This window comes from Carcharodon carcharias, chromosome 13 (genome assembly GCF_017639515.1).
Source record: "Carcharodon carcharias isolate sCarCar2 chromosome 13, sCarCar2.pri, whole genome shotgun sequence".
NCBI lineage: Eukaryota > Metazoa > Chordata > Chondrichthyes > Lamniformes > Lamnidae > Carcharodon > Carcharodon carcharias.
In genome coordinates this window covers 56081736-56106542 of record NC_054479.1, presented here as the reverse complement: position 1 = coordinate 56106542, position 24807 = coordinate 56081736, and the positions used below count along the sequence as shown (strand labels likewise).

Here is a 24807-nt window from a genome sequence, read left to right as displayed (position 1 = left end):
TGAGGAGGCCGAATGGCCTACTTCTCCTATTTCTTATGTGGTCTTCATGTATCTTCTGGAGAAATTCTTTCTGCATCACTTTGGGTTTCTGGGTGCTATTCTGGATCCGCTGCACAGCACCATCTTCTAGTGCGATGTCATCTATGATATTGCTGGCTGTGTATGCTGCATCTTACCCGGCGATCGCTGGATCACCTGCTGAGAGAGCATCTGTAAGTCTTCATATTTGTTGGTCTCATCTCTAATTTGGCTCGGTTTTGGTGGTGGTATGTTCACTAGGTGATGGAGCTTTATTCCTAGATCTTATGTTCCTGCTTTAGTGAGAACTGTTATGGGCATCTAATAGCACCATTTCTCTTCCTGGCTTGTATTTCAGAGTGAACTTGTAACACTGAAGCCTCAAGAGCAACCTCTGTAGTTTTGCTGGTGCTCTACACAGATTTTTCCCTTAGATCTGGTCTAGTGGAAGATGATCAATCTCCACTATAAACTTTCTCCCATATCTCTACACGACTGCCAAAACCTCTTTTTCTACGTTGGCATATCTGGTCTCAGCCGATGTTAGAGCTTTAGATGTGAACGTTATCAGTTTTTCCTCCTAGGACTGCTTCGAGTCCTTTCATAGAAGCATCACCTTGCACAGTATCAGTTTCTGTCTTGGTATGACAGACTTCTCTCCTTGCATACTACTTTGAGTTTGTTGAAACTCCCCTTGTATGATTCTGACTACTGATAATCAACAACTTCTTTCATCAGCTCTCATAAGTTTGCTGTGCGTTCTGACATGTAAGGTGTGATTGAATTCATGGATCAAGTCAAGGAAACTTTGCAACTCTTTCTTGTCTTGGAGCTTCCATCTCAGCAATGGCTGTGACCTTTTCAGGACTTGTCTTGACCCTGTACACCATTCCGAAAAACTGGCATTCTGCAGCCTTCACAATGCATTTGTCTGTGTTAAGCTTGATCCTAACTTTCCTGGTTCTCTCCTTGGCTTCATGTAGATGGTAGTCATGATCTGTTCCATGTACACCATAGATCTGGATATCATCAGCTATGCTGCCTGCTCTTTTACATCCTCTGTGTGTCTCATCTGTTTTCTGCTGAAACATACCCTGGCTTACTTTAAAACTAAGGTACCTTGGATAACTATTTAGCAGATCTTCCTCGCTCCTGACCTGAAGGTGCTTTTCAATGGGTTTGCTATCTTCAACCCTCAGTGCCATCTGCTTCATCGCATGGTTTACTGAGATTTGCCTCATAGTTTACTGCAGCTCTTCACAACTGCACAACCCCTGGATGGCAGAACCATCTGTTTCAGTGACATAGAACTAACAGGTGGAATTTTCCATAAATGATACTAAGTGCGGTGGCGGGAGTTTTGGCAGGGCCCACCCCGCCAACCGGAATGGCAGGAACTCGTGCCCAATTCTGCGCTTGGAGCCTCATTAATTATGCAAAGGATGCCAACTCCAGCATGATGCCACTGACAAACACATCTTCCCTTCACCACCCCCCCCCCCCCACCACCCCTGGCGGCTTTCCGCAGGGATCGTTCCCTCCGGGACACCCTGGTCCACCCCTCCATCACCCCCTACACCTCAACCCCCTTCGATGGCACTTTCCCATGCAACTGCAGAAGGTGCAATACCTGCCCCTTTACTTCTCCCCTCCTCGCCGTCCAAGGGTCCAAACACTCCTTTCAAGTGAAGCAGCATTTCACTTGCACTTCCCTCAATTTAGTCTACTGCATTCGCTGTTCCCAATGCGGTCTCCTCTACATTGAAGAGACCAAACGCAGACTGGGTGACCACTTTGCAGAACACCTTTGGTCTGTCTGCAAGCATGACCCAGACCTCCCTGTTGCTTGCCATTTCAACACACCACCCTGCTCTCATGCCCACATGTCCGTCCTTGGCCTGCTGCAATGTTCCAGTGAAGCTTAACACAAGCTGGAGGAACAGCACCTCATCTTCCGACTAGGCACTTTACAGTCTTCTGGACTTACATTGAGTTCAACAATTTCAGATCATGAACTCTCTTTTCCATCCCCACCCCCTTTCCGTTCCCTCCTTTTCCAATAATTTATAATTTTTTGTACAACTATTTTTTTTTTCCTCCTATTTTTAAATTTATTTCAATCTATTGTTTCATCTCCACCTTTTAGCCCATTTCGATCCCTTCCCCCCATCCCACACACACACTAGGGCCATCTGCCACTCGCTTGTTCCCTTAATGTCCCCATTAGCACATCTTTTAGATAATATCACCACCGTCAACACCCCTTTGTCCTTTTGTCTATGACATTTTTGGCAGTCTCTTCTTGGCCTCCACCTATCACTAGTCCCCTATCTAGCTCTCCTGTCCCACCCCCTTCTACCAGCTTATATTTCATCTCATTTCTATATGTCTTAGTTCTGATGAAGGATCATACGGACTCGAAACGTCAACTGTATCCCTCCCCGCAGATGCTGTCAGACCTCCTGAGTTTTTCCAGGTATTTTTGATTTTATTCTTTTCTTTGGTATCAAGCTTCAGATTTATGGTTTATTTCCCACCCTCTTCCTGATCTGAATGGGTGTGTTAATTTCTTTCCTCTGGGAACTGTCGTATCCAGCCATTTCATGCAGTTGTATGATTCCTATGCCTTTTGTGTTCTCAAACTCATCATCTTCCAGGGTATGGATGTTTCTTTTCCTTCTCGTTCGCCCTATTGCTCTGTCTCTGATAACTCCCTTACCATCTTCTTTCTTTGTTCTGCATGTTTTTTCCCAGTGATTGAGCTTTCCGTAAGCTCTGCAGTTTGATTCACGTGTGAGACATTTCCTTCTGTCCGTGAACTCATGTGGTTGTCCAGGGCTCCTGCACGTTTTTGTCTCTGTCTGATCTGCATTCTTTTGTTGCTGTTTCAATCCATGAACTCTGCTGCTTTTCTCTTGACTTAACTATAGGCTAGCCATTTGGGTAGTCATTGTTTTAATCTGTCTACTCGTGGCTTCATATGCTTTGGCAGTGTTTTCAAACTGCAATATTATGAGCTTGTCCTTTCCAATCTATTCTTTTTGTACTTCAGGGTGCACAGAGCCCCAAATGAGCCTTTTATCTGTTTCCTTGAATTTACATTTCCTGGCTGCATTTTTCAATCTTGCCAAGAAAATGCCAGCAGGCTTACCTAGTTCCTACCTCAGGCTTTGAAATTCATATTGGTGGATCTAATGATTTGACTTCAGCTGGCATTGTGTGCTAAATTTTCCAAAAAATTTGACTGGGCTTTTACTGTGGTTCTTGCTCATCTAACAGCTATTAAACAATTTAACTCTCTAGCTCCTGCCTACAAAAGCTGGCCCTTTTCTCTTCCCTAGTATCTTTTAGAAAGTTATTGAATATCAGCCTGCACTTTTGTTTGAAGTCCTCAAGTGCCTCTATAACATTATCAGCTTCCCAATTCATTATTGGCTGTAGCTATGTTTTCATTGCTATGGAGGCCATTTCATTTTTGCATGATTCGATCAGTTTTTCTCTCTAACACTGATTCAGATTGAATTTTTTAATCTAATTCAACATTAGATCCAATGCAACATCAGATCTTTTTGACTGCTTATATCGATGAGTGAGATAAGAGATAACAGCAACTTGCATTTATTTAGCACCAATGTAGAAAATGCACCAAGGAAACACCAGTGTTAAGCAATTAATTTTGCAAATTGAATTTTGCCAATCAAAGAATGATACAACACAGAAGGAAGCCAATTAGCCTATTGTTCAATGCCAGTACTTTGAAAGAGCTAATCAGTCAGCTCCACTCCCCTGCTCTCCCCCCAAAAGCCCTGCAATTTTTTTCTTTTCAGATAGATATTCAATTTGCTTTTGGAAGTTACTTTTGAATCTGCTTCCACCACTCCACCGGGCAGTGCATTATAGATCACAACTCACTGTGAAAGAAAATTCCTCCTTACTTACCCTCTAGCTCCTTTGCCAATTATTCTAAATCTGTGTCCCCTGCTTACTGTCCCTCCTGCCATTGGAAATTATTTCTCTTTATTTACTTTTGTCAAAACACTTAATAATTTGAAACATATCTATTAAATCTTCCCTAGTTTTGCAGTACTTTGCTTTTCTACATTAGCATCTTGTATTGGCATGATGTATAAAAGAAGCACCTACATGGCAAATAGAAAAATGAAAGCCAGGCCAAATATGAAGAATGTAGGAAAGCTGCAAAATAGAGATTAGAAATGTTAAGAGATAAGAAGTATCCTCATTGAGGCATACAGACTGCAAATCAGCAAGTAAAAAGCAGGAAATGTAAGTTACATTTAAATCAGGTACAGTAAGCAAAATAAAGATTGGGGCATACAGATGGGATGAAAGGAGATAAAAAGGATAGACAGAATAAGTAAAAAAAGACCTCATTTTAATTTTTTCTTTAAATTTGCAAAACCAATTTTCTTCTGAAGTAATAAGATGTTTTTTAAGACCAAATAGGTTGTTTAACAGTAATTGTCACTTCTTATGCTTTTAAAAACCCACTTATTTCTGAATACTCTAGCCCTAGCTTTCTTAGCCTACTTTATTATGAAACAAATGAATAAGTGTCCTAAGTTCACAGCATTACAGTGCTTTCAGTGCCGAATCCATTGGTGAGGACTGCAACAGCATTCTCTGTGGAAGAGCAGGGTATCTCTGAAGGCAATTTCTGGATTTCTGTGTTTAACGGCACATGTGCTGATGCCAGAAGTTAAATTTGCCCTGCAATAACAGTGAGCAGTAATCGTGTCACTGTTATTATCACAACAAAATATCGGCCTATGACTTAGCCTCACTTTTCACGGAGGAGATGAATATTGAGATCATAGGACTACCAGGGTAATTAGATAGTTATTGGAAAAAGAACAAATAAGGTATGGGGATCAAGTAGGAATTAGGCTGGGCTGACATGTGGAAAAAACTGATGTGGTCCTGATGGGACAAAAGACCTGTTTATGCACCATAACATGCTATGATGTTTGGTATCAAGAGAAAATTAGATGGAGAATAAATAAATAATCTAAGGACAGAATTGTCCCAGATTTCCACAAAGTGCAGATGCAGGCGGGGGAAAAGGATATTTTACCCGCTTGCCGCAGTGGCAGGTTTTATGCCATATTCTTCCATTCCCGATGTGTCCCACCTCATTAATAATGCATTCCTGGGAAACACGCCGGATCCCTGGCAGGGCGACCTCTGATTCGCCTACCTCTGGAGCTAGCGCTCTCTAAAGAGATTGGAAACTGCTGCAAAGTCATGGCTGCCAATGGGAGGAAACTTGCTGGCCCCAAATTTAGCGACACTTCTCTCGGGCGCCTACTGGTCCTGTGGAGGCCCACAGGTAAGTCCTCTACCCCTGTTCTAGGTGAAGACCAGCAAGCAAGGTCACCAATTCAGCACGGGAGACAATGGCAGTGGTGGTCAGTGCCAATGCCCTGCAAAAGAGGAGAGCCAATGAGTGCCCAAAGAGGATGAATGATCTCCTCTGTTCCACCAGGGTAAGTCACTCTACTCATCACTATCAACTCTTACACTCAGAAACCCATCACGCATTATCATTCACTCACTGCCAGTTCAAGGGACATCACCATTCATTCTCTCACATACACCTTCACCTGCCCTGCAGATCATGTCCTCATCCTGTCCATGGCACCACTCAGCACCCACACATGCCAGGCATTCTTCTCATCTGGCCTGGCAGGCATCCTGCTTGCGCTGTCTACATCTGTATTCATGCAGGACAAGCAGGCACACAACAAAAGGGAGTAATCGCATACTACTGGAGGAATGCCCAACATCAAGGTCCTCAGAGACTTTGAGAATAGAGTCATCTAGCTGGCCCACAACAATCTGGACCATTCTTGTGCTGATGGTGAGGTCGATGGTGCTCAACCAAGTGAGGATCCAATAATGCAATAATCCATCAGACAACTCTGCTGTTAGTTCTCCTGTTCCGCAATCCCCTGCCATGCATTAATTATCTCTCCTTGCTTTCACAGGCACATCTGAGAAGTAGCTGAGGGGCCCATGAGCCAGGTCCTCGACTCCAGCCTGGAGAACACCATGGAAGAAGAATCTGATGACAATCTAATTGAAGGCCTGCCACAGCGCTCACCAAAGCCTACACCAACACAGAGACACACACCTCGGTGGGGCCTAGTTCTAGAGTAGCCTCAGCGTCACAATGTGGCGAACACATTGCACTCTGATCCACAGCAAGCGGAGGCAGGGACTTTCCAGGTTTCTGGCACTCAGAAGATTGCTGGAGGCCTGAAATCTGAGTTAGAGTCTGGACTCTGCCATACCTCAGGTGCTGGAGCTGCAAAGGCAAGCTCAGAAACATTCAGAAGGGGTGTCAACTGCACTCCTCGGATTGCAAGGCACAATGGAGGAGTCTGTTCACCTTCAGTCTGAGGTGATAGCGCCGGTATGCCAATACATCAAGGTCAACACTGGTAGGATGGCAGCTGTCATGGAGACCTTGATCCAGGACATCAGTCAGCGTGGCTGCGCAGGCTGAACTCCATCGCTGATATCATAGTTAGCCTCCAGCAGTGTCAATGTAAGAGGGGTGTGGGGCAGATCAATCTCACACCAGCTTCCCCTCCTCTTCAAGGAGTCAGCCAGGGGCCCTCGGGCACGCATAGGGAGGAGTATCAGCAGGGGCACATCCTGGGGCTATCCATCCAGGTGACTCCTGGAGTGTCCAGCCCATCTGAATCCCTTCTTCCTGTGACCCCAGTAGCTGCAGCTCCACAGGCCAAGGAGGGTGCCACTGTCACACAGCAGGACCCTGAAAGCAGGCTAGAGCCCTGCAGAGGACGCCCGTGAAGGTCATCACAGACAGGGCGTAGCAGTCAGCAAGCTGCCTCCACATCTGCTGTGGATATCAGGTGAGCACCAAGACATAGCATCAGGGTTAGGAAGGTTAAGAAGATGTAGTGGCACAGCCTGGATATAGGTGTTAATCATTTGTACTTAATGTTCACTATTGTAAATAACCTCCCAAGAATGTCTCCTTGCCGATGGCTCCTTGTTATAAGCAGTGTTCGTGTGACTCAGATGTGAAACCTTGGTTCCTGCACAAGATAAAGGCAGGTGTCTCAGTCCAGGGCCTCTTTCCTGTGCTGTATGTAACCTTCAGACCAAAAAGTGATGGTCTGGCTTCACATTCACCGGACACACTAGTGATGCCTGCATCTTGTTGGTGCTTGTCATTGCTGCTAGAATGTTGTGGGCAGGCGTCAGAGTTTGGACATTTCATCTGTGTGTTCTCAGCACTTATAAGGTGGGGTTGCCCCCCGCCCCCCCATCTCTTCAGCATCTGTGATCAATGACGCTGTGCTCCTGAAGGGGTCAGATGCTGAAGGCTGACAAAGGATCAGGTGCATTTAAAGTTTCACGGCTGCGTCTCCATATGACCCTGATCACCAAGCGCAAATGAGTTGCCCTCAGCCTAACAGGAGTCAGACATTCACAAAGGCACTATGAAGGTCTGTGAACTGTCCTCACTGCATGTTATCATCATGCTCCTAGAATCTAGCGACTATTAGGGCATCGACTGTGTCTACATGACATGAGCCTGAGCACTGAGGGTATGCGTGCTGCCATTAGCCATACAGGAGTCAAATGTTCCAGGTGAGGATGTCAGGACTGTCCTCACTGCACCTCGTCATCATCCTCCACGAATCTTGCGGGTATGAGGGGCATCCTGAATGCGCCTGCCTCGTCTGGCCAATGCAATAGTCTCATCACTGGCATCTTCACCTTCGAGGACCTCATCATCGTCACCCCCTTCGACATGCTCCTCATCAGAGGATACATGCAGCTCCTCCATCTCCTCCTCAACCAGGTCCTCCCCCAGTTAGCAGCACCAGGTTGTGCAGCGCATAGCAAGTGACGATAATGCACGATACCCTCTGGGGACTGTATTGCAGTGCTCCACTGGACCTGTCGAGGCATCAGAACCTCACTTTCAAAATGCCCAATTGTTTGCTCCACCAAAGTTTGATCGCGGCATGAGCCTCATTGTACCATCATTCTCCTCAGTCTGAGGATGCCACACGGGCGTCAGCAGCCACATGCTCAGTTGGTAGCCCTTGTCCCCAAGGAGCCAACCCTGCAACCTCTGTGGACATGGGAAGATGTCAGGCATCTGAGACCTGCTGAGGATGTAATAGTCATGGACGCTCCCTGGGAATCGTGCACAGACCTGCAGGATGTGTTTGTGGTGGTCGCACACCAGCTGAACATTCAATGAGTGAATCCCTTGCAGTTGACATTGTTGACTGCTTGTTGCCATGGAGATCTAAGCGCCATGTGAGTGGAGTCAATGGCACCCTGCACCTGTGAAAAACCTGAGATCTGTGCAAATCCCACCACTCTTGCTTCCTGGCTTTCCTGATCCGGGGCGAAATGCACAAAATTCTGTCCCGTCGCGAAGATAGTGTCCATGACCTCCTGGATGCTTGTGTGTGGAGGCTTGCGAGATCCCGCACAAGTCACCTGTGGAGCCTTGAAAGGAACTACTGGTGTGTTTCAGCGCTGTGTTCACTTTCATGGCCAATGGCAGTGGATGCCCTCCATGTCCCCATGGCACCAAATCCTGCAGCAGATAGCATATGTTACCGACCAGTTCCCTAGACATGCGCAGTCTTTGGCGACACTGGTTCTCAGTCACCTGCAGGAATGACAGGCGCTGTCCATAGACCCTGGATCTATCAAGGCACCTATGAGCGACGGCTCGCTGTGGATCTTCAGCTGCCTGTGCAGCAGGCCCTGCTGCCCTTTTATCTTGAGGGAGGCGCAAGACTGCGCGGTTAGCTTGAACCATAATGGATGCAGAACTACAGCTTAATAAAGACATTGCAAGGGGCTATAAGCGCCCCCACAGTGACTACACCATGGCCACCTTTAACAAAGGGATTGTATAACTTGCCCAGTTGGCCAATTGCTCTGCAATTTAGGGCACCTAAAACGCATATTAATTTGCAGTCTGTGCCTGAGGGATGAACTTTCATGCTTTCGTGTTGACTGAATGGACAAAAAAGTTTCAGAGGCCTGACTCCAAGCATGTCAATGGAGCTGCAGCTGAAAAGTCTCAGCTGTGGAAGAATGCTCACTTTTGTCAAGTGCTTCCAAGTGCTCCCCTCACATCCACTGCCCCCCCTCGTTCCTCCCACCCACCCCCCATCCCTGGCATGTGCTTAGGTATTTCCTTCAATCTGTCTGTGTGGCCTTGCAAACCACCCCACCCCCCACCGCGCCAGACTGACCCACATAGGAGCCCTTGCCCCGGTACCGCACTGAAAGCCAGCTGGGTTAAAAGTGACTTACCTATGCCCCCCGTGAATGCACAGCACCTCTTCCTTGATGTCCTAGATCAACATAGCAAGCTCTGCGTAAGAATGTGCACACTCACCTCCGAGTTCCCCTCAAAGTTCAGCTTGCCAGATGCATGCCTTTTAAAGGCAGTCGTGAAGCACACCGTTCTGAAGTCAAGCTGACATGGGTGGTAAATTTGACATGGGGGGGATGATTCCAGTGACTAGGGCTTATAATTAGATGCATAGGTATTAAAATGACATTCCCAACATGCGGAGGTGGAAAATGCAGCCCGCCATTGACGGGTGGAGCCAACAACCACAAACTAGTTTCACGATAGCATAAAACCAATTTTTGGCCTTCCTATCATATTGTCCTCCCCACCTGCCATGATGCCCAACGCCAACGAGACCAGAAAATTCCAGCCTAAGACTCATGTAGGCCTCTTTCTGGGGTGAATTTTTTGGGTTTCTGTAGCAGTCCTCCTGATTGTTTGTTATAACTTTGGCAGAAAATAAGCAGAAATGCAAGGGAAATGTCAGAGGGAAAGTTAGGGGTCAGAAGGTTCTGGGTTGAAGTCCCACTCCTAGACTTAAGCACAAAAGAAAAGCTTGACATTCCAATGGAGTACTGAGGGAATGATGAACTGTTGGCGGTTCTGTCTTTCAGATGGGACATTAAACTGAGGCTCTTCCCACCTTCTGAGGTGGATGTCAAAGATCCTTGTCCTAGCCAATATTTATCACTCAATCAACATCACAAAACATCTGATTGTTATCACATTACTATTTGTGGGAGCATGCTGTGTGCAAATCGTCTGCTGCATTTCCTACATGATAGCTATGACTATACTTCAAAAAATATTTCATTAGCTGCAAAGTGATTTCTGATGTCTGGAGGTTGTGAAAGATGCTATATAAATGTAAGTCTTTTTTTCTTTTATTTCAGGCACCTACTAAGCCTGAAACACTCCTAGGCTAGTTATAGCACGGTGAGCTACAGAGTAAAGGTGCTTCAACTCTGCTCCAACATTTACTATTGTAAGTAACAAATCATCACTTAAGCTGTCTTTGGTTATTGTAAAGTTTTGCCATTGTGTGTTGGCAGGTTGACCTGTTATGGACATGAGAATATCAAAACTAACAGGCAGAAGTTGTACCATATGTGACTACCCCATGTTATTCACATTATTTCGCAAAGTAACTTTGAACCTACCAGGAACAGTGGACATGCATTCATTGTTTTAGCATTGCTGGTACCTTCTGATTTTTCTGCCCATTTATCAAAAACAAGCTTCATTTCCCTCTCAATTTCCTGCAGGAACAAACAACAATTGAAAATGTCAGATTACCCTCTGTGATACATAGTTTTGCAGTGCTTTTTAATTTTCCGACTAAGTGTCCCTGGTGTGGAGACTCAAGGCCATTAAATTCAAACCTAATCTGCTTCAGTGATTGAATGGGCAATCAATGGAACACGCTCCTGGGGAGATAGTGGAAGAAGTTCGTGTTGATTTCTTCATGCAAAATAGATTTCTTTCAGAAAATAACATTTTGGGATACAGTCGTTTGAGACATGACATGTAAGTGTAACATGTTTGGAAGGACAGGTGACTTTGGATCTATGATTCCCAAAGCTCTCCATCACTGAGGGTTTCCCTGCATTATGTCTGAGTCTGTTGTAGACTATTAGTAGAGACTGATTGCTGTGGGTTGTCAACAATTCCATTATTGTTGTATTATGTGATTACCAGACTGGCAAACAGATAAACCTTGTTTTTTTTTTCCATCTAGCAATTCCTCTGTTCCTATGATTGACTTTGACTTGCTTTACAAAGCTTAAAGATAACAAACAAGGAAAGCTTCAAAGTCCATTTAGGGATATGGGGCAGAATTTATTGGTCCTGGCAGGGTTCTGTCCACTGGCTAGAAAATCAGTGGCAGCTCCACCATGGCCATCTTTGGTGGTGGTTGATGCAATTAAGTCCCAATTGGGCACATACTTGCCTGCTGTCAGGCTTCCCAGCTCCTGTGAGAGGGATTTCACCCACCATCCCCGGGTAATCCTGGTGTAGGGCAGATGGCCAGTTGAAGGCCAGTAGTTCTCCTGTACCAGCAGTGGCACTGGGAGCAATAGCCACTGCTGGTACTGCAGTGCAGCCTGCACCAGGGATTGACAATGGTATGCAGGAAAACGGTGAGTGGGGTGGGTGTGCCAAGGCCAGATTTGGAAGCCCTAGCAAGGGGGAGAGGTGTGGTTTGATTTGAAGGGCAGTGGGTGAGGTCCTACTCCGGGTTTCTCTGTTACCATTAGCAGGTGCGACTTATGGGCCTCAGTTTGCTTCTGGGTGGGAAGGCAGTCCTTGTGCCTTAACCTGAAGGCGATGGGATATCCACCCTAGACCTTCCTGCCCAATCACATGGCCTCTCCTGCCTCCAAAAAGTTGAGGGGGGGGCATTAAATTCTGCTGATAGTCTCGATCTCCCACTATAATTCAGAGGGAGATTGACAGAGCCCCCAGACAAACAGGGTAAATAGTTTATGCCATTTCTTCATTGGTTTTACCAATTTCCAACTGAAATTAAATGTATGAGATTACGAGAGCCTGCAGGGAATTTCAATGCTTCGCTGATAATGTTCCAAATTGATCTTTGAGCTTTTTTTAAGGCAATGATCTCCAGCAGTAGCATGTGTAGAATAGATAATAGCAGTTGAGTGATAGTAGTAGATAGCCAGCAGTAGTTCTGTGCCACCACATTGTCCTGAATAAATGACCACAGACACCACCTTAGAAAGCATTGGGCCTCTCGTGACTGCCGCTAGGCTCATCTTCGGCACTGTGGCAGATACATAGCAATCAGCCACACATTGCAGGAGTGGGCATTTTGAATTCCAGGCAGCTTGCCCATTGGCTAAACTGACAGCCCCACTGCTATTCCCTCAGTACTTTGACATAGGGCTTATGAGAAAGCAACATGACGTACCACAAGAAGCACTTCAAAACATCACAGGAAAACATATTAATCATCTCAAATCATTTGCGCTATAAAGTGATAGGCACGCAAGCATCACAAACTAATTCAATGTAACCTTTACACTATCTGTGATTTCATTGATACATTTAGTATGGAAGCAAAAATCGGAGCTGTGGAAGAACAGTTCCTTATTGCTAGTGGTTTTATTGACACCTACTTTTCAGCAAAAAGAAAATCTATGACCAATAGAGCAAATGTTCATCAGGTGCAGAATCATAAGCTGCTTCATATTGTCACTGTTTTAATTTAGATTCTGGGAGACTATGATACATGGTCAGCTCCTGCCAATTATTCTACAATTCCAGAAGACTACAAACCATTATCACTCTGCAATTACACCCTGGATTCTAATTACGAGCACCTATTGCTAGTTCCTGTATTATCTCTGAGGCAGTCTCCCAGACCCATAAAAAACTGGGTCTACCTTCTACCAGTGGAACTAAAGAACCATATTTAATAGTGTAAATGTTGCGAGTGGGCTGGAGGATGGCAGTGTTAGAATTTGAACCAAGGCAAGTGCCCGTATTAAATTAACTGCAGAGAAAACATTCACCGGGGGCTGAGTGCCTTACAGTGCACAAAATCATAAAGTACATTCACGACTGGCAGGATATTTAAGAGTACACTCACACAATATCCAAACATACACACAAGGGCCAGAATCAGCTGAGGGAGAAAATTCACCAAAAGCAAACCATACTGACCAGCGGCAGACTCAAAGAAAGCAGCAATGATCAGAAACAACACAAGCACAAGCAGCAAATTTGTAAACAGTAATCACTCTCTGGAGCTGCATCATTAAGAGCACATTCTTGGTGCACAATTGCAGGGAGTCATTCCTTGAATCCTGCCATGCGGTGCAGTTGCAGATCAGAGCAGACAGTGCTGATTTGATGCTCAACACAAACCTGAGCTGCTCCACCATTCCGGAGGTGCTGGCGGAGGCGTTGATGGCGGTGCTGTCCAAGGCGCTGGGTAAACCCAAGCAGACATGTTGTGCCTGACCAGATCCTTCACATCGGGAGATCCTGTGAGCCCTGCGCTCTGGGGAGCCTCTCCAGCATCGGCAAAATCAGCAACAAGCAGAACAAAAACTACTCCAAGGTGCTGTTCAACCTGGTAAACAAGTACCTACATATTTCTCCAGACAGGATGTACATCATCTTCCATGGCCTGGAGGCTGCTAATGTTGACCGGAATAGCAACACCTATGCTTAGGTTCTGATCCAGAACATTCCAGAATGATCACTGTATTAAACTTGTGGCTTGTGTCTTCATCAGTATTAAAGGCCACTGAGCCAGAGAGAAGAGTCGTGAAATTATGTCTTATTTCTGTTTTAACAATAAAGCAGATTCAACAAAAAGAATTAGTGCATTACTGAGATCACAGTCACCTGATTTGCAGGCTCCACCTGTGAAGCCTTTCTAAGAAATTTGATTGAGAGGAAATACTTCTCTTGCAGTTCAAGAACCTGAAACAATTGGAAACAAATGTTTAGATGCTGCACATTTCTACACAATTATTATACCAGCAGCATTTTACACAAAGTAAGCAATGGGGTTAAGTATAAATTATGTTTTCATGATGAGCTGTGGGTGTATTGAAGCTTTCTCAATTGAACAAATAGCATCAACTATCACTGCCTGAATTGGAAGACTATTCAATCAATTATTTCACTCCTGAAAAGTGGCTGCTTGCGTGAGATACTGGAGCATAGCTGGTTCCCATAGAAGTGACCAGTGGGGGTCATTGATCTGAATTTCAATGGGGTTCTCTCAATCTTGGCAAATTGCCTACATAAAAAAGGCCTTTCTAGCCAGTTATGCTGTTCCTGTAGGAGTTCACTTGCAAAAGTCCAGACAATTGCCATTAGCAAAGGAGTAGCAAGGCAAGTAAACTAGAAATAAAATAAACATCTGGCTATAGGTGTATGGTAGTAATTGTAATTTAATGACGTACATAAGATACTGTTGTGTGAAGAATTGTCTTTGAGCTGCCAACTAAAACCACCTAACTCCCTAATCACCGTGCCAGAATGAACATTGTCAACCACTTTTCTCCAACATCTTCATATTGCTTCGCCTACAAATCATACTGTTGTAGTCAGTGGTCCATGTGGGTTAATTCATTAGTGGCTACAACAACTTTGTAAATCTTACTGCATAGTACATATTTGTAAAGACTCATTTCAACTATGTTTATTAAGACGTCTGTGTCGAGAGAGGACGAGGATGGGGCAAATTACATTCAGTATTGTTGGAAAGAAGACTTGATTACAGTGTGTGCATTTTGATAAACAAATCAGAAGCTTTTAATCAATGAGTAATCAGATTTGTTTAACTAAGTTAATATCCAATGCAGGCCTACCTTGCCCTTCCTGAACAAGGCTTTGCAGTGCTGAGGCTGATGTTGCAAGACAATATCGCAGCAGGAAAAAGCCTCCTCTAAGTTTCTGGTATTCAGGTGGCAGGCTGCAATATTACTGTAACATTTCACTTTTTCATCAAGAAAACTTTTCTCATCTTCATGGTCGAGGACATCTATAACAATAATGCAGTCATATTTACCTTATCAGCACAGTGTGCAGGGGCATAGTCTGCAATCACACCTGGACGAAATGCCATGAGATAAGCTTAGACTGAGAAACCTTACATTAGTTTGAACAGAAGGGTGGACCTTTGTTAGGGTCTGATTGTCTTTGTGGATTTATTGGCCGGCAGCTCCCCAACTCTCAACACCAATTGGGGTTGCAGGAACAACGAATGGGGTCGTGAGCTCCCCCTTCTCAGAGACTGCTCCCCACATAGGCAACACGGTCCAGGTGATGTCCAGCCCTGACCTTCCCCTGCGCATCTCTCGGTGTCTCTGCTAAGTCGGTAAGGAGATTCCCGCCCAATGCCAATAGAATTGAATAACAACTTCTATGCATGAATCATTGATTTTCTCCACACCCCACGACCACACCGCCCACCACCGCCCCCTTGGCATTGGGGCTTGGGTTGTCAGAGCTGCTATGCCTCCCCTCTGGCTGACTGATCTGTTTGTGTGAGGGTGGGGGACAGTGGGAGGGGCTGACTTGTGTGTGTGTGTGTGTGTGTGTGTGCACAAATGATGTATGGAGGGGGGGATGAGGATGGGGAAAATTACGGTGAGTATTGGTGGAAAGAAGGCTTGAATACAGTGTGTGCATTGTGATGAAAGTTCATAGTCACATTCGACATAATTGCAACAGAACATTCACCACAGATTACTAGCAGGCAGCCTTGGAATAAAGCAAGATCTAATATTGTTGCATCCACTGTGTAATGTATAATTCATATTGACTTTGATTTGACCATTAAGTTAAAATACAAAAATAAGCTGAAATTTTATTTATCAGTTTTTCATTGTGGTTGTTTGGTAATTGCTGTTCCTTTGTTTGTTGATCCCAAGGTGGGTCATAACAGCATGTGTGTGGGTGGGGGAGGAGGGGTGAAGAGAGGGGTTGAATACTGTGTTTGAGTGTGAGCTAGGGAGGATAGGGTCTTCACTGAGACTTCTGTCACCAGGGAATATGGAGAGCTTGACTGAAACCTCAATGGCTAGTAACTATCACGCGATAAGTTCTATGCCTGTTCAGAAGCACTCCACTTTCCTCATAAAGCCCAGCCTCGGTTTGAGAAGAGCATGGCTCCACATTCAGATAAGTTAATTACCTTGTGAATTAAATCTATTTTATTTTAAAGCTGTATTGCGAGTAGCAGAATCCATAGTGAAACTGCAGCCTCTGGGATTATGAATATTATTTTGTCATTTGAAATCCTCAGTGGAAAATTAAACATTTATTTGACTCATCTCACATTAAAATCAATGGTCTCAAGATGGTCTTTAGACACTCTTGGTGTGATGTTGCTATAGATCAGTACTGCCGAATGCAAATGTGAGTGTCAGTAGTATCTCTTGTTCCCTGGCCAAAGTCCCTGAGCTGTAGCAGCTCAGATGAAACAGTGGACTGGTGAGTACATAAAATAATAATATATTTACAATATACTTTAAAAACATAGATGTTCATATTTATATGATGCATTTATATGTTGATCTATAATATGTGAATATTAATAATTATATGCTGAATGTTACTATGCTGCTTTATTGCTGTTTTGTTTTTATTGTTTCTGGGGTGATGTTAATTTTCAAGTGTTAAAATGGGATCATATCAGAAAATAGTTTAGGAAGCATTGCTCTTGGCTCTTGCCCATGATGGCATAACAGTTGGAGAACATAGGCTAAGGTTGGGCACCTATTCATATTATATTATTCATCTGCTCCTCAATGTCAGCTCGCTACAAGAGATAAAGGAATATATTTGCAAGTATCACAGAAAGGTGCTACATTGCGTCATTGTGGAAATATTAAATTTCTTTAAGGGTCTTCAGTGTAGGTTCTCAGGGTAGGTACTGTTAGACTCAAAGCACTGAAGGGTTGCACAACTATCTCAGTGGACTGTGGAGCAATAACAACAATGACTCACGATTATAAAGCACCTTTAACATAATAAAGTTGTCAGGCACTTCACAGGAAGGCATAATGAAAACTAACAACAAGCCGAGAAAAAAATAGAATAGGAAAGGTGACCACAAGTTAAGTTGAAGAAATGAGGTCTAAAAATATTTTTAAAGACTGAGAGAGGGGTACAGAGGAAGAGATGCTTAGGGAGAGAATTAAAAGGGGTTACATCGAGATGGCTGAATGCTATGCCACCAGTTGTGGGTTGAAACAAGGGATCGAACCTCAGAAAAGTTACAGTGCAGAAAGAGGCCATTCAGCCCATCGTGCCTTCACTGGTCAAAAAGAGAAAAACTAAATTAGCTGCTCATTTTAATCCCACTTTTCAGCATCTGGTCCGTAACCTTGCAAGTCACAGCACTTCAGATGCAGATCCAGGTACCTCTTAAATGAATTGCGTATTTCAGCCTCAACCACCAATCAAGTTCTGGGTAAAAAGGTTTTTATCATGTCCCCTCTAATCCTTCTACCAATCACCTTATATCCATGCCACCTGGTAATTGACCCCTCAGCTAGGAGTCATTACTCTTTGTTTCTTGTCACAGCCAATTTTGGATCCAATCTGACACCTTCCCCTGTAATCCATGAGATGTCACTTTCTTGACCAGTCTGCCATGTTGGACCTGGTCAAATGCCTTACTGAAATCCATGTAAACAACATCCAATGCACTACCCTCATCAATCCTTGTTGTTACTTCCTCAAAAAATTTTATTAATTTAGTAAGATACGATCCTCCTCTAACAAAACCGTGCTGACTATCCCTGATCAATCAGTGCCTTTCTAAGTGGCAGTTTATCCTGGCTCTCAGAATTGTTTCCAATAATTTTCCCACCGCCAAAGTCAGACTGACCGGCTTATAATTTTCTGCCCTATCCCTCGCACCCTTTTTAAATATTGATACAACATTCACAAACCTCCAATCCTCTGGGACCTCACCTGTATCTAGTGAGGATTGGAAAATGATCCTCAGAGCATCCGCTATTTCCTCCCTGGCTTCCTTCAACAGAATATAATCCGTCTGGCCCTGGTGATTTATTTACCTTCAAGGATGCCTGTCCCTTCAGTACTTCCTCTCTCGCTATGCTTATTGATTGGGATGCACAGGAGAAAGAGGAAAAAGGGTTTGGATAGGGATGTAAGGATAGAGGAGAATGCGGAGATAGGGTGGGGCAGTGCTATGAAGGATTTACATATGAGCATGTGGATTTTTGAATTTGGCATGTTGGAAATAAAGAGCTAATGGTGATAGTAGCCCTGAGTTGTTGCACAGATATTAAATGTGCAGCAAAGCTTTGGACAAATTGGAGTTTATAGACAGTGGAGCATGGGAGGTCAGCAAGGAGACCATTAGAGTAGTCAAGTCTGGAAGCCACAAAGGCAAGTATAAGCATTTCAGCAGCAGAAGGGCTAAGGTTGCAATGTTGCAGATGTAGAAATAAGGGATGTTGATGGTAAGGGAAATTGCAACACACTGCAGTATTTTGAACATTGACTAATTGTACCTCAGTGGTGCCTCAGTAGTCCTAAAATTGTTTGTGCATGTGAATAAGTGGGGACTGCGCGTAGAGGTCTTAGAGTTGTAGGTCTATGTGTGGTTGCAGGCAAAAGGAAGAACTTGTATTTACACATTTCATGACCATAGAATATCACAAAATTCTTTACATCAAATTCACCTCAAATTGGTCTGCACTGGAATGTTGCTTTGGGCTGCATTAGAGTGCTTAAGTTGGAGTTTGGTGAGTGAGGGAGCTTGGTGAAGAGGGAACAAGGTGATCCTTTCATTTTCTACCTTCCCTCAGAAAGAAAAGCAGCAGTCTTGGTAAGTAGGACCTGGTGAGCATTTCTCCTGTCTTTAATACTCTCTGAACTGCAAAAGTAAAGAGAGTAATTTAAGGGTAAGTCATGGCAGAGCAGTTCGGCCACATGGAATGCTCCTACTGTGTGATGTGGGAAATCAGGGACACTTCCAGTGTCCAGGGCGACCATGTGTGCAGGAAGTGTCTCTAGCTGCTGCTACTTGAAATCTGCCTTTCAGAGCTAGCGCTGCGGCTGGAGTCACTGTGGAGCACCTGCTTCTTCGTGGATAGCATGTACAGTGAGGTGGTCACACCACAGATAAAGAGTGTACAGGCAGAAAGGAAATAGGCGACCACCAGGCTGAGTAAAAACACGAGGCAGGAGGTCTCTGGGTCCATCTCTCTCTCTGACAGATTTTCCGTTTTGGATACTGCTGGGGGAGATGTTTTCTCAGGGGAATGCAGCATGAGCCAAGTCCATGGCACCATGAGTTGCTCAGATGCACGGGGTGGGGAGAAAAAAGAATGGGAGAGCAATAATAATAGGGGATTCTATCATAAGGGGAACAGATGTATGTTTCTGTGGCCACAGACGTGACACCAGGATGGCATGTTGCCTCCCTGGTGCCAGGGTCAAGGATGTCACTGAGCGGCTGTAGGACATTCTGAAGGGGGAGGGTGAACAGCCAGAGGTCGTGGTCCATATCAGTACCAACGACATAAGTAAAAAGAGGGATGAGGTCCTGAAAGTAGAATATATGGAGCTAGGAAATAAATTAAAAAGCAGGACCTCAAAGTTGGTGATCTCAGGATTACTCCCAGTGCCACATGCTAGATAGATCAAGAGTAGGAGAATAGACCAGATGAATGCACGACTGGAGAGATGGTGTAGGAGAGGGGGATTTAGATTACTGAGGCATTGGGACTGATTCTGGGGTAGTTGGGACTTGTACAGGTTGGACAGGTTGCACCCCAGCAGGACCGGGACCAATATCCTTGCAGGGGTATTCATTAGTACTATGGGGGAGGGTTTAAACTAGAATGGCAGGGGGATGGGAACCTGACCAGGGAAACATAAGAGAGAGGGAAACAAAGATAGGAATGAATGTCGGAAAAGTAGAAAGCAAAAGTTGAAGGCTAGCAACAAATAGGGCCATAGTACGAAAAAAAAGTGTAAAAATGTTAAAAGACAAGCCCAAAGGCACTGTATGGAATATTTGCAATAAGGTAGACAAATTAACAGTGCAAATAGATGTAAACAGGTACGATATGATTGCAATTATAGAGACGTGGCTGCAGGATGACCTAAGCTGGGAAATGACTATCCAAGGGTACCTGATATTTAAGAAAGACAGGCAAAAAGGAAAAGGAGGTGGGGTGGCATTGTTATTCAGGGATGAAATCAGTGCGATAGTGAGAGAGGATATTGGCTCAGAAGATCTAGAAATAGAATTAGTCTGGGTGGAGCTAAGAAGCAACAAAGGGCAGAAAACATTAGTGGGAGTTGTCTATAGGCCTCCAAACAGTAGTGATAAGGTAAGGGATGGCATTAAACAGGAAAGTAGAGATGCATGTAACAAAGGTGCTATAGTAATCATGAGTGACTTTAATCTACATATAGACTGGGCAAACCAAAATTAGCAATAATATTGTGGCAGCTGAATGCCTGGAGTTTGTACAAGATGGTTTTTTCAGACCAGTACTTCGAGGAACCGACGAGGGAACAGGCTATCCTAAATTTGGTATTGTGCAAAGAGAAAGGATTAATTAATAATGTTGTGCAGTGTTCTTTAGGAAACAGTGACCATAGCAAGATAGAATTCTTCATTAGGATGGAAAGTGAAGTAATCTGACCCAAAACTAGGGTCCTAAATCTAAAACAAAGGAAACATGAAGTTAGGAGGTGTGACTTGGCTAAGACAGATTGAGGAACTTCATTGAAAGGCATGACAGTGGATAGGCAATGGCTAATATTTAAGAAATAAATGTGTGCATTACAACAGTTATACATTCCTTTCTGGTGCAAAAACAGAACAGGAAATGCGACTTAACTATTGCTAACAAAAGAAATTATGCATAGTATTAGATCCACAGAGAAGTCATATAAAGTTGCTAGAAAAAATAGAAAGCCTGAGGATTGGAAGCAGTTTAGAATTCAGCAAAGGAGGACCAAGAGGGTAAAAACAGAGCATGAGAGTAAACTTGCAAGGAACATATAAGTGGATTGTAAAAGCTTCTATTAGTATGGAAAAAAATGATTAGCGAACCCAAATGTAGGTCCCTTACAGTCCGAAACAGGAGAATTTACAATAGAGAACAAGGAAATGGCAGAGCAATTAAACAACTACTTTAGTCCTGTCTTCATGGAGGGAAAGACAAATAACTTCCCAGAAATGCTAGGGAACGAAGGGTCTAGTGAGACATAGGAATTGAAGGAAATTAGTATTACTAACACAATAGTACTGGAGAAATTAATGGGACTGAAAACTGATAAATTCCCAGGGCCTGATAATCTATGTTCCAGAGTACCAAAGGAGATGGCCATAGAAATAATGGATGTGTGGTCGTTATCTTCCAAAATTCTGTAGATTCTGGAACAGTCCCAGCAGATTGGAGGGTGGCAAATGTAACCCCACTATTTAAAAAAGGAGGAAGGGAGAAAACAGGGAATTACACACCGGTTAGCCTAACACATTTAGCAGGGAAAATGCTAGAGTCTATTGTAAAGGATGTGATAACAGGTCACTTAGAAAATATAACTGGATTAGAGAAAGTCAACATGGATTTATGAAAGGGAAATCATGTTTGACAAACTTACTGGAGTTTTTTTGAGAATGCAACCAGTAGAATAGATAAGGGAGAACGAGTGGATATGGTATATTTGGGATTTTCAGAAAGCTTTTGATAAAGGGTAGGATTTTCCATACCCATCCGCTGCTGCAATCTTCCAGTCCCGCCGCAAGTCAATGGACCTCTGGCTGGGGCGCCTGCGATGGGGCCAGAAAATCCCAGCCAAAGTGCCACTGAAGAGGTTAGTGTGCAAAATTAAAGCGCATGGGATTGAGGGCAATATATTGGCATGGATTGAGAATTGATTAGCGGATAGGAAACAGTGAGTAGAAATACATGGGGCTTTTTCAGAGTGGCAGGCAGTGACTAACGGGGTACCACATGGATCAGTGCTTGGGGCCCCAGCTATTCACAATATATATCAATAATTTGGATTAGGGAACCAAATGTAATATTTTCATGTTTGCTGAAGACACGAAACTTAGTGGGAATGTGAACAATGAGGAAGGTGTTAAGAGGCTTCAAGGTGATTTAGACAGGTTGAGTGAGTGGGCAAATGCATGGCAGATGCAGTATAATGTGGATAAGCATGAAGTTATCCACTTCGTTAGGAAAAACAGAATGGCAGAGTATTATTTAAATGGTGATAGATCGGGAAATGTTGATGCACTAAAGGACCTATGTGTCCTTGTATACCAATCACTGAAAGCAAGCACGCAGATGCAGCAAGCGGTTAAGAAGGCAAATGGTACATTGGCCTTCATTGCAAGAGGACTTGAGTACAGGAGCAAGGATAGCTTTTTGAAGCTGTACAGGGCCTTGGTAAGAGCACACCTGGAGTATTGTGTGCAGTTTTGGTCTCCTTACCTAAGAAAGGATACACTTGCCGTAGAAGGAGTGCAGTGAAGGTTAACCAGACTGATTCCTGGGATGGTAGAATTGTTGTATGAGGAGAGACTGGGTCGACTAGGTCTGTATTCACTGGCGTTTAGAAGAACGAGAGGGTATCTCATTGAAATGTATAAAATTCTGACAGGCCTGGTCAGACTGGATGCAGGGATGATGTTTCCACTGGCTGTGGGGTATAGAACAAGGGGTCACAGCCTCAGGATACAGAGTAGGCCATTTAAGACTGAGGTGAGGAGAAGCTTCTTCACTCAGAATGTGGTGAACATGTGGAATTCTCTACCACAGAAGGCTGTGGAGGTCAAGTCACTGAATATATTTAAGAAGGAAATTGATAAATTTCTGGTCTCTAAAGGCATTAATGGGTATGGGGAAAGAGTGGCAGTATGGCATTGAGACAGAGGATTAACCATGATCATGTTGAATAGCTAAGCAGGCTCGAAGGGCTGAATGGCCTACTCTTGCTCCTATTTTCACCCCTTGACATTCAATGGCATTACCACCACTGAATCCCCCACTATCAACATCCTGATGGTTATCATTGAACAGAAGCTGAACTGGACTAGCAATATAAATACAGTGGCTACAAGAGCAGGTCAGAGGCTAGGAATTGTGCGATGAGTGACCCACCTCCTGACTCCCCAAAGCATGTCCACCATCTATAAGGCACAAGTCAGGAATGTGATGGAATACTCTGCACTTGCCTGGATGAGTGCAGCTCCCACAACACTCAAGAAGCTTGACACCATCCAGGGCAAAGCAGCCTGCTTGATTGGCATCACATCCACAAACATTTACTCCCTCCAACAGTGCAGCATAGTCTCAGTACTGCACTGAGGTATCAACCTACATTTTTGTGCTCAAGTCTCTGCTTGGGGCTTGAACCAATAACCTGAGGAGCGTGGCACTGAAAGGTGGATGTCATGGAAGTAGAGAATATTAATAATTGAAGATGGCGTTTAAATTGTGTATGTTCATGTGCTCAGGACTGTAATGCTAATGCTATTAATGTATGTAATTGCAGAATACAGTTTTAATAGGAAACATAACTATTCAAAGAAAATTTGTTCAATACCTTTGGTGTTTGCATCTATGATTGTTAAAGCATAAGTGTAGCAAAGGATCGCCAGCTCATAATTCTTGCTCTGAAAATAGCAGTTGCCTTTCTCTCGTTCATTCCTGATCATTTTCAGCTGCTCAGCCTTGGGCTTCACCTCCAGACGTGTTCCCCTGACTGACAGGAGGTGAACCTCTAGGAGGAGCCTGGATCCTGGTTTCACTTCTGATGCTTCACTGCAAAACAATTAAGGACATGACTTCCCTGTGGTGACACAAGCCTACTGGTTTGGCTGCTGAATCTTACCTTGGGTTTACATATTATGGAAATTAAGATGCCAATACTGCCATCACACACTCATACAGGAGCAGAACTACAACAGAGAGTTCTCTACAAAGCCTTCAGTTTTACATCACAAAACAAAACAATAGGAAGGAACCAAGAGACGGTGCAGGAGGAAAGGCATTGTTAGAAAATGGAAGGCTACAACACCAGAATATAAACTTCCCAATTGATATGAGCTGGATGGCCCGGGTGACATTTCCCTTTCTGAATTCTTCAGTGCTCGAGATCTGCAAGAAGCTTAAAGACACAAAGAGAATAGTATGTTCAAATTCTGCATTTAAAAACCCAGAACTATTTGAATTCAAATTGAACTAAATAGCTAATTCAAGGGAATAATAAGACTTGTTCTATCACATCCTTGGCTAGGTAAACTGTAGAGCATAAGGTGAGTGAGTATGTGGAGTTAGGTCACAGATCAGCCTTGATCTCGTTGAATGGCGGAACAGGTTCGAGGGGTTAAATGGCATACCTATGCTTCTGTGTATCTATGCCATAAAATGATTGTGGCAGTAAGGTACTTATTTCAATTTCTCACCTAACTATTGAGAGTAAAGAGATATAAAGCAACAGTCAGGTCTATGAACTTTACACAATAAACAAATTGCAGTTATATAGCCATCTATAATATAGCAAAACACATGTAGATATCTTTCCTTAATTGATAGCTGTTGCCATTCAAATGGGACTTACTGGTCTTTTTTAACATAACATTTATTTTTATGATTTGGGCTTGCTGGCAAAGTCAGGGTTTATTATCCATCCATAATTTTCCTGAGTACGTGGTGGTGGGCCTTTATCTTGAACCATTTTGAGTAGTTTGATACAACTGACAGGGTGGCTAGACCTACTGGACCACTTCTCAGTTGAGAGTCAGCCACGTTGGTATGGGACTGGAGTACGTGAAGACATATACGGAAGACCAGGTAAGGAAAAAAGGTTTCCTTCCCTAAAGGACATTAAGTGACAGTTTCACTTTTACTAAT

At 43.9% G+C, this 24807-nt stretch overlaps 1 protein-coding gene across 2 annotated transcripts in view; it reads right to left on the bottom strand.

Annotated features, from left to right (window-relative positions):
* Nucleotides 1-24807, bottom strand: part of LOC121286234 (peptidyl-prolyl cis-trans isomerase FKBP8-like) — a 45954-nt gene that overhangs the window by 10960 nt on the left and 10187 nt on the right. For both annotated transcript variants that reach the window (XM_041203261.1, XM_041203260.1), the window contains exons 3-6: nucleotides 23498-23715; nucleotides 14752-14924; nucleotides 13778-13855; nucleotides 10564-10662 (exon numbers count right to left, since the gene is read on the bottom strand). In XM_041203261.1, the coding sequence (XP_041059195.1) occupies nucleotides 10564-10662; nucleotides 13778-13855; nucleotides 14752-14924; nucleotides 23498-23715 (568 nt within the window). The remainder of the gene's footprint in view (nucleotides 1-10563; nucleotides 10663-13777; nucleotides 13856-14751; nucleotides 14925-23497; nucleotides 23716-24807) is intronic.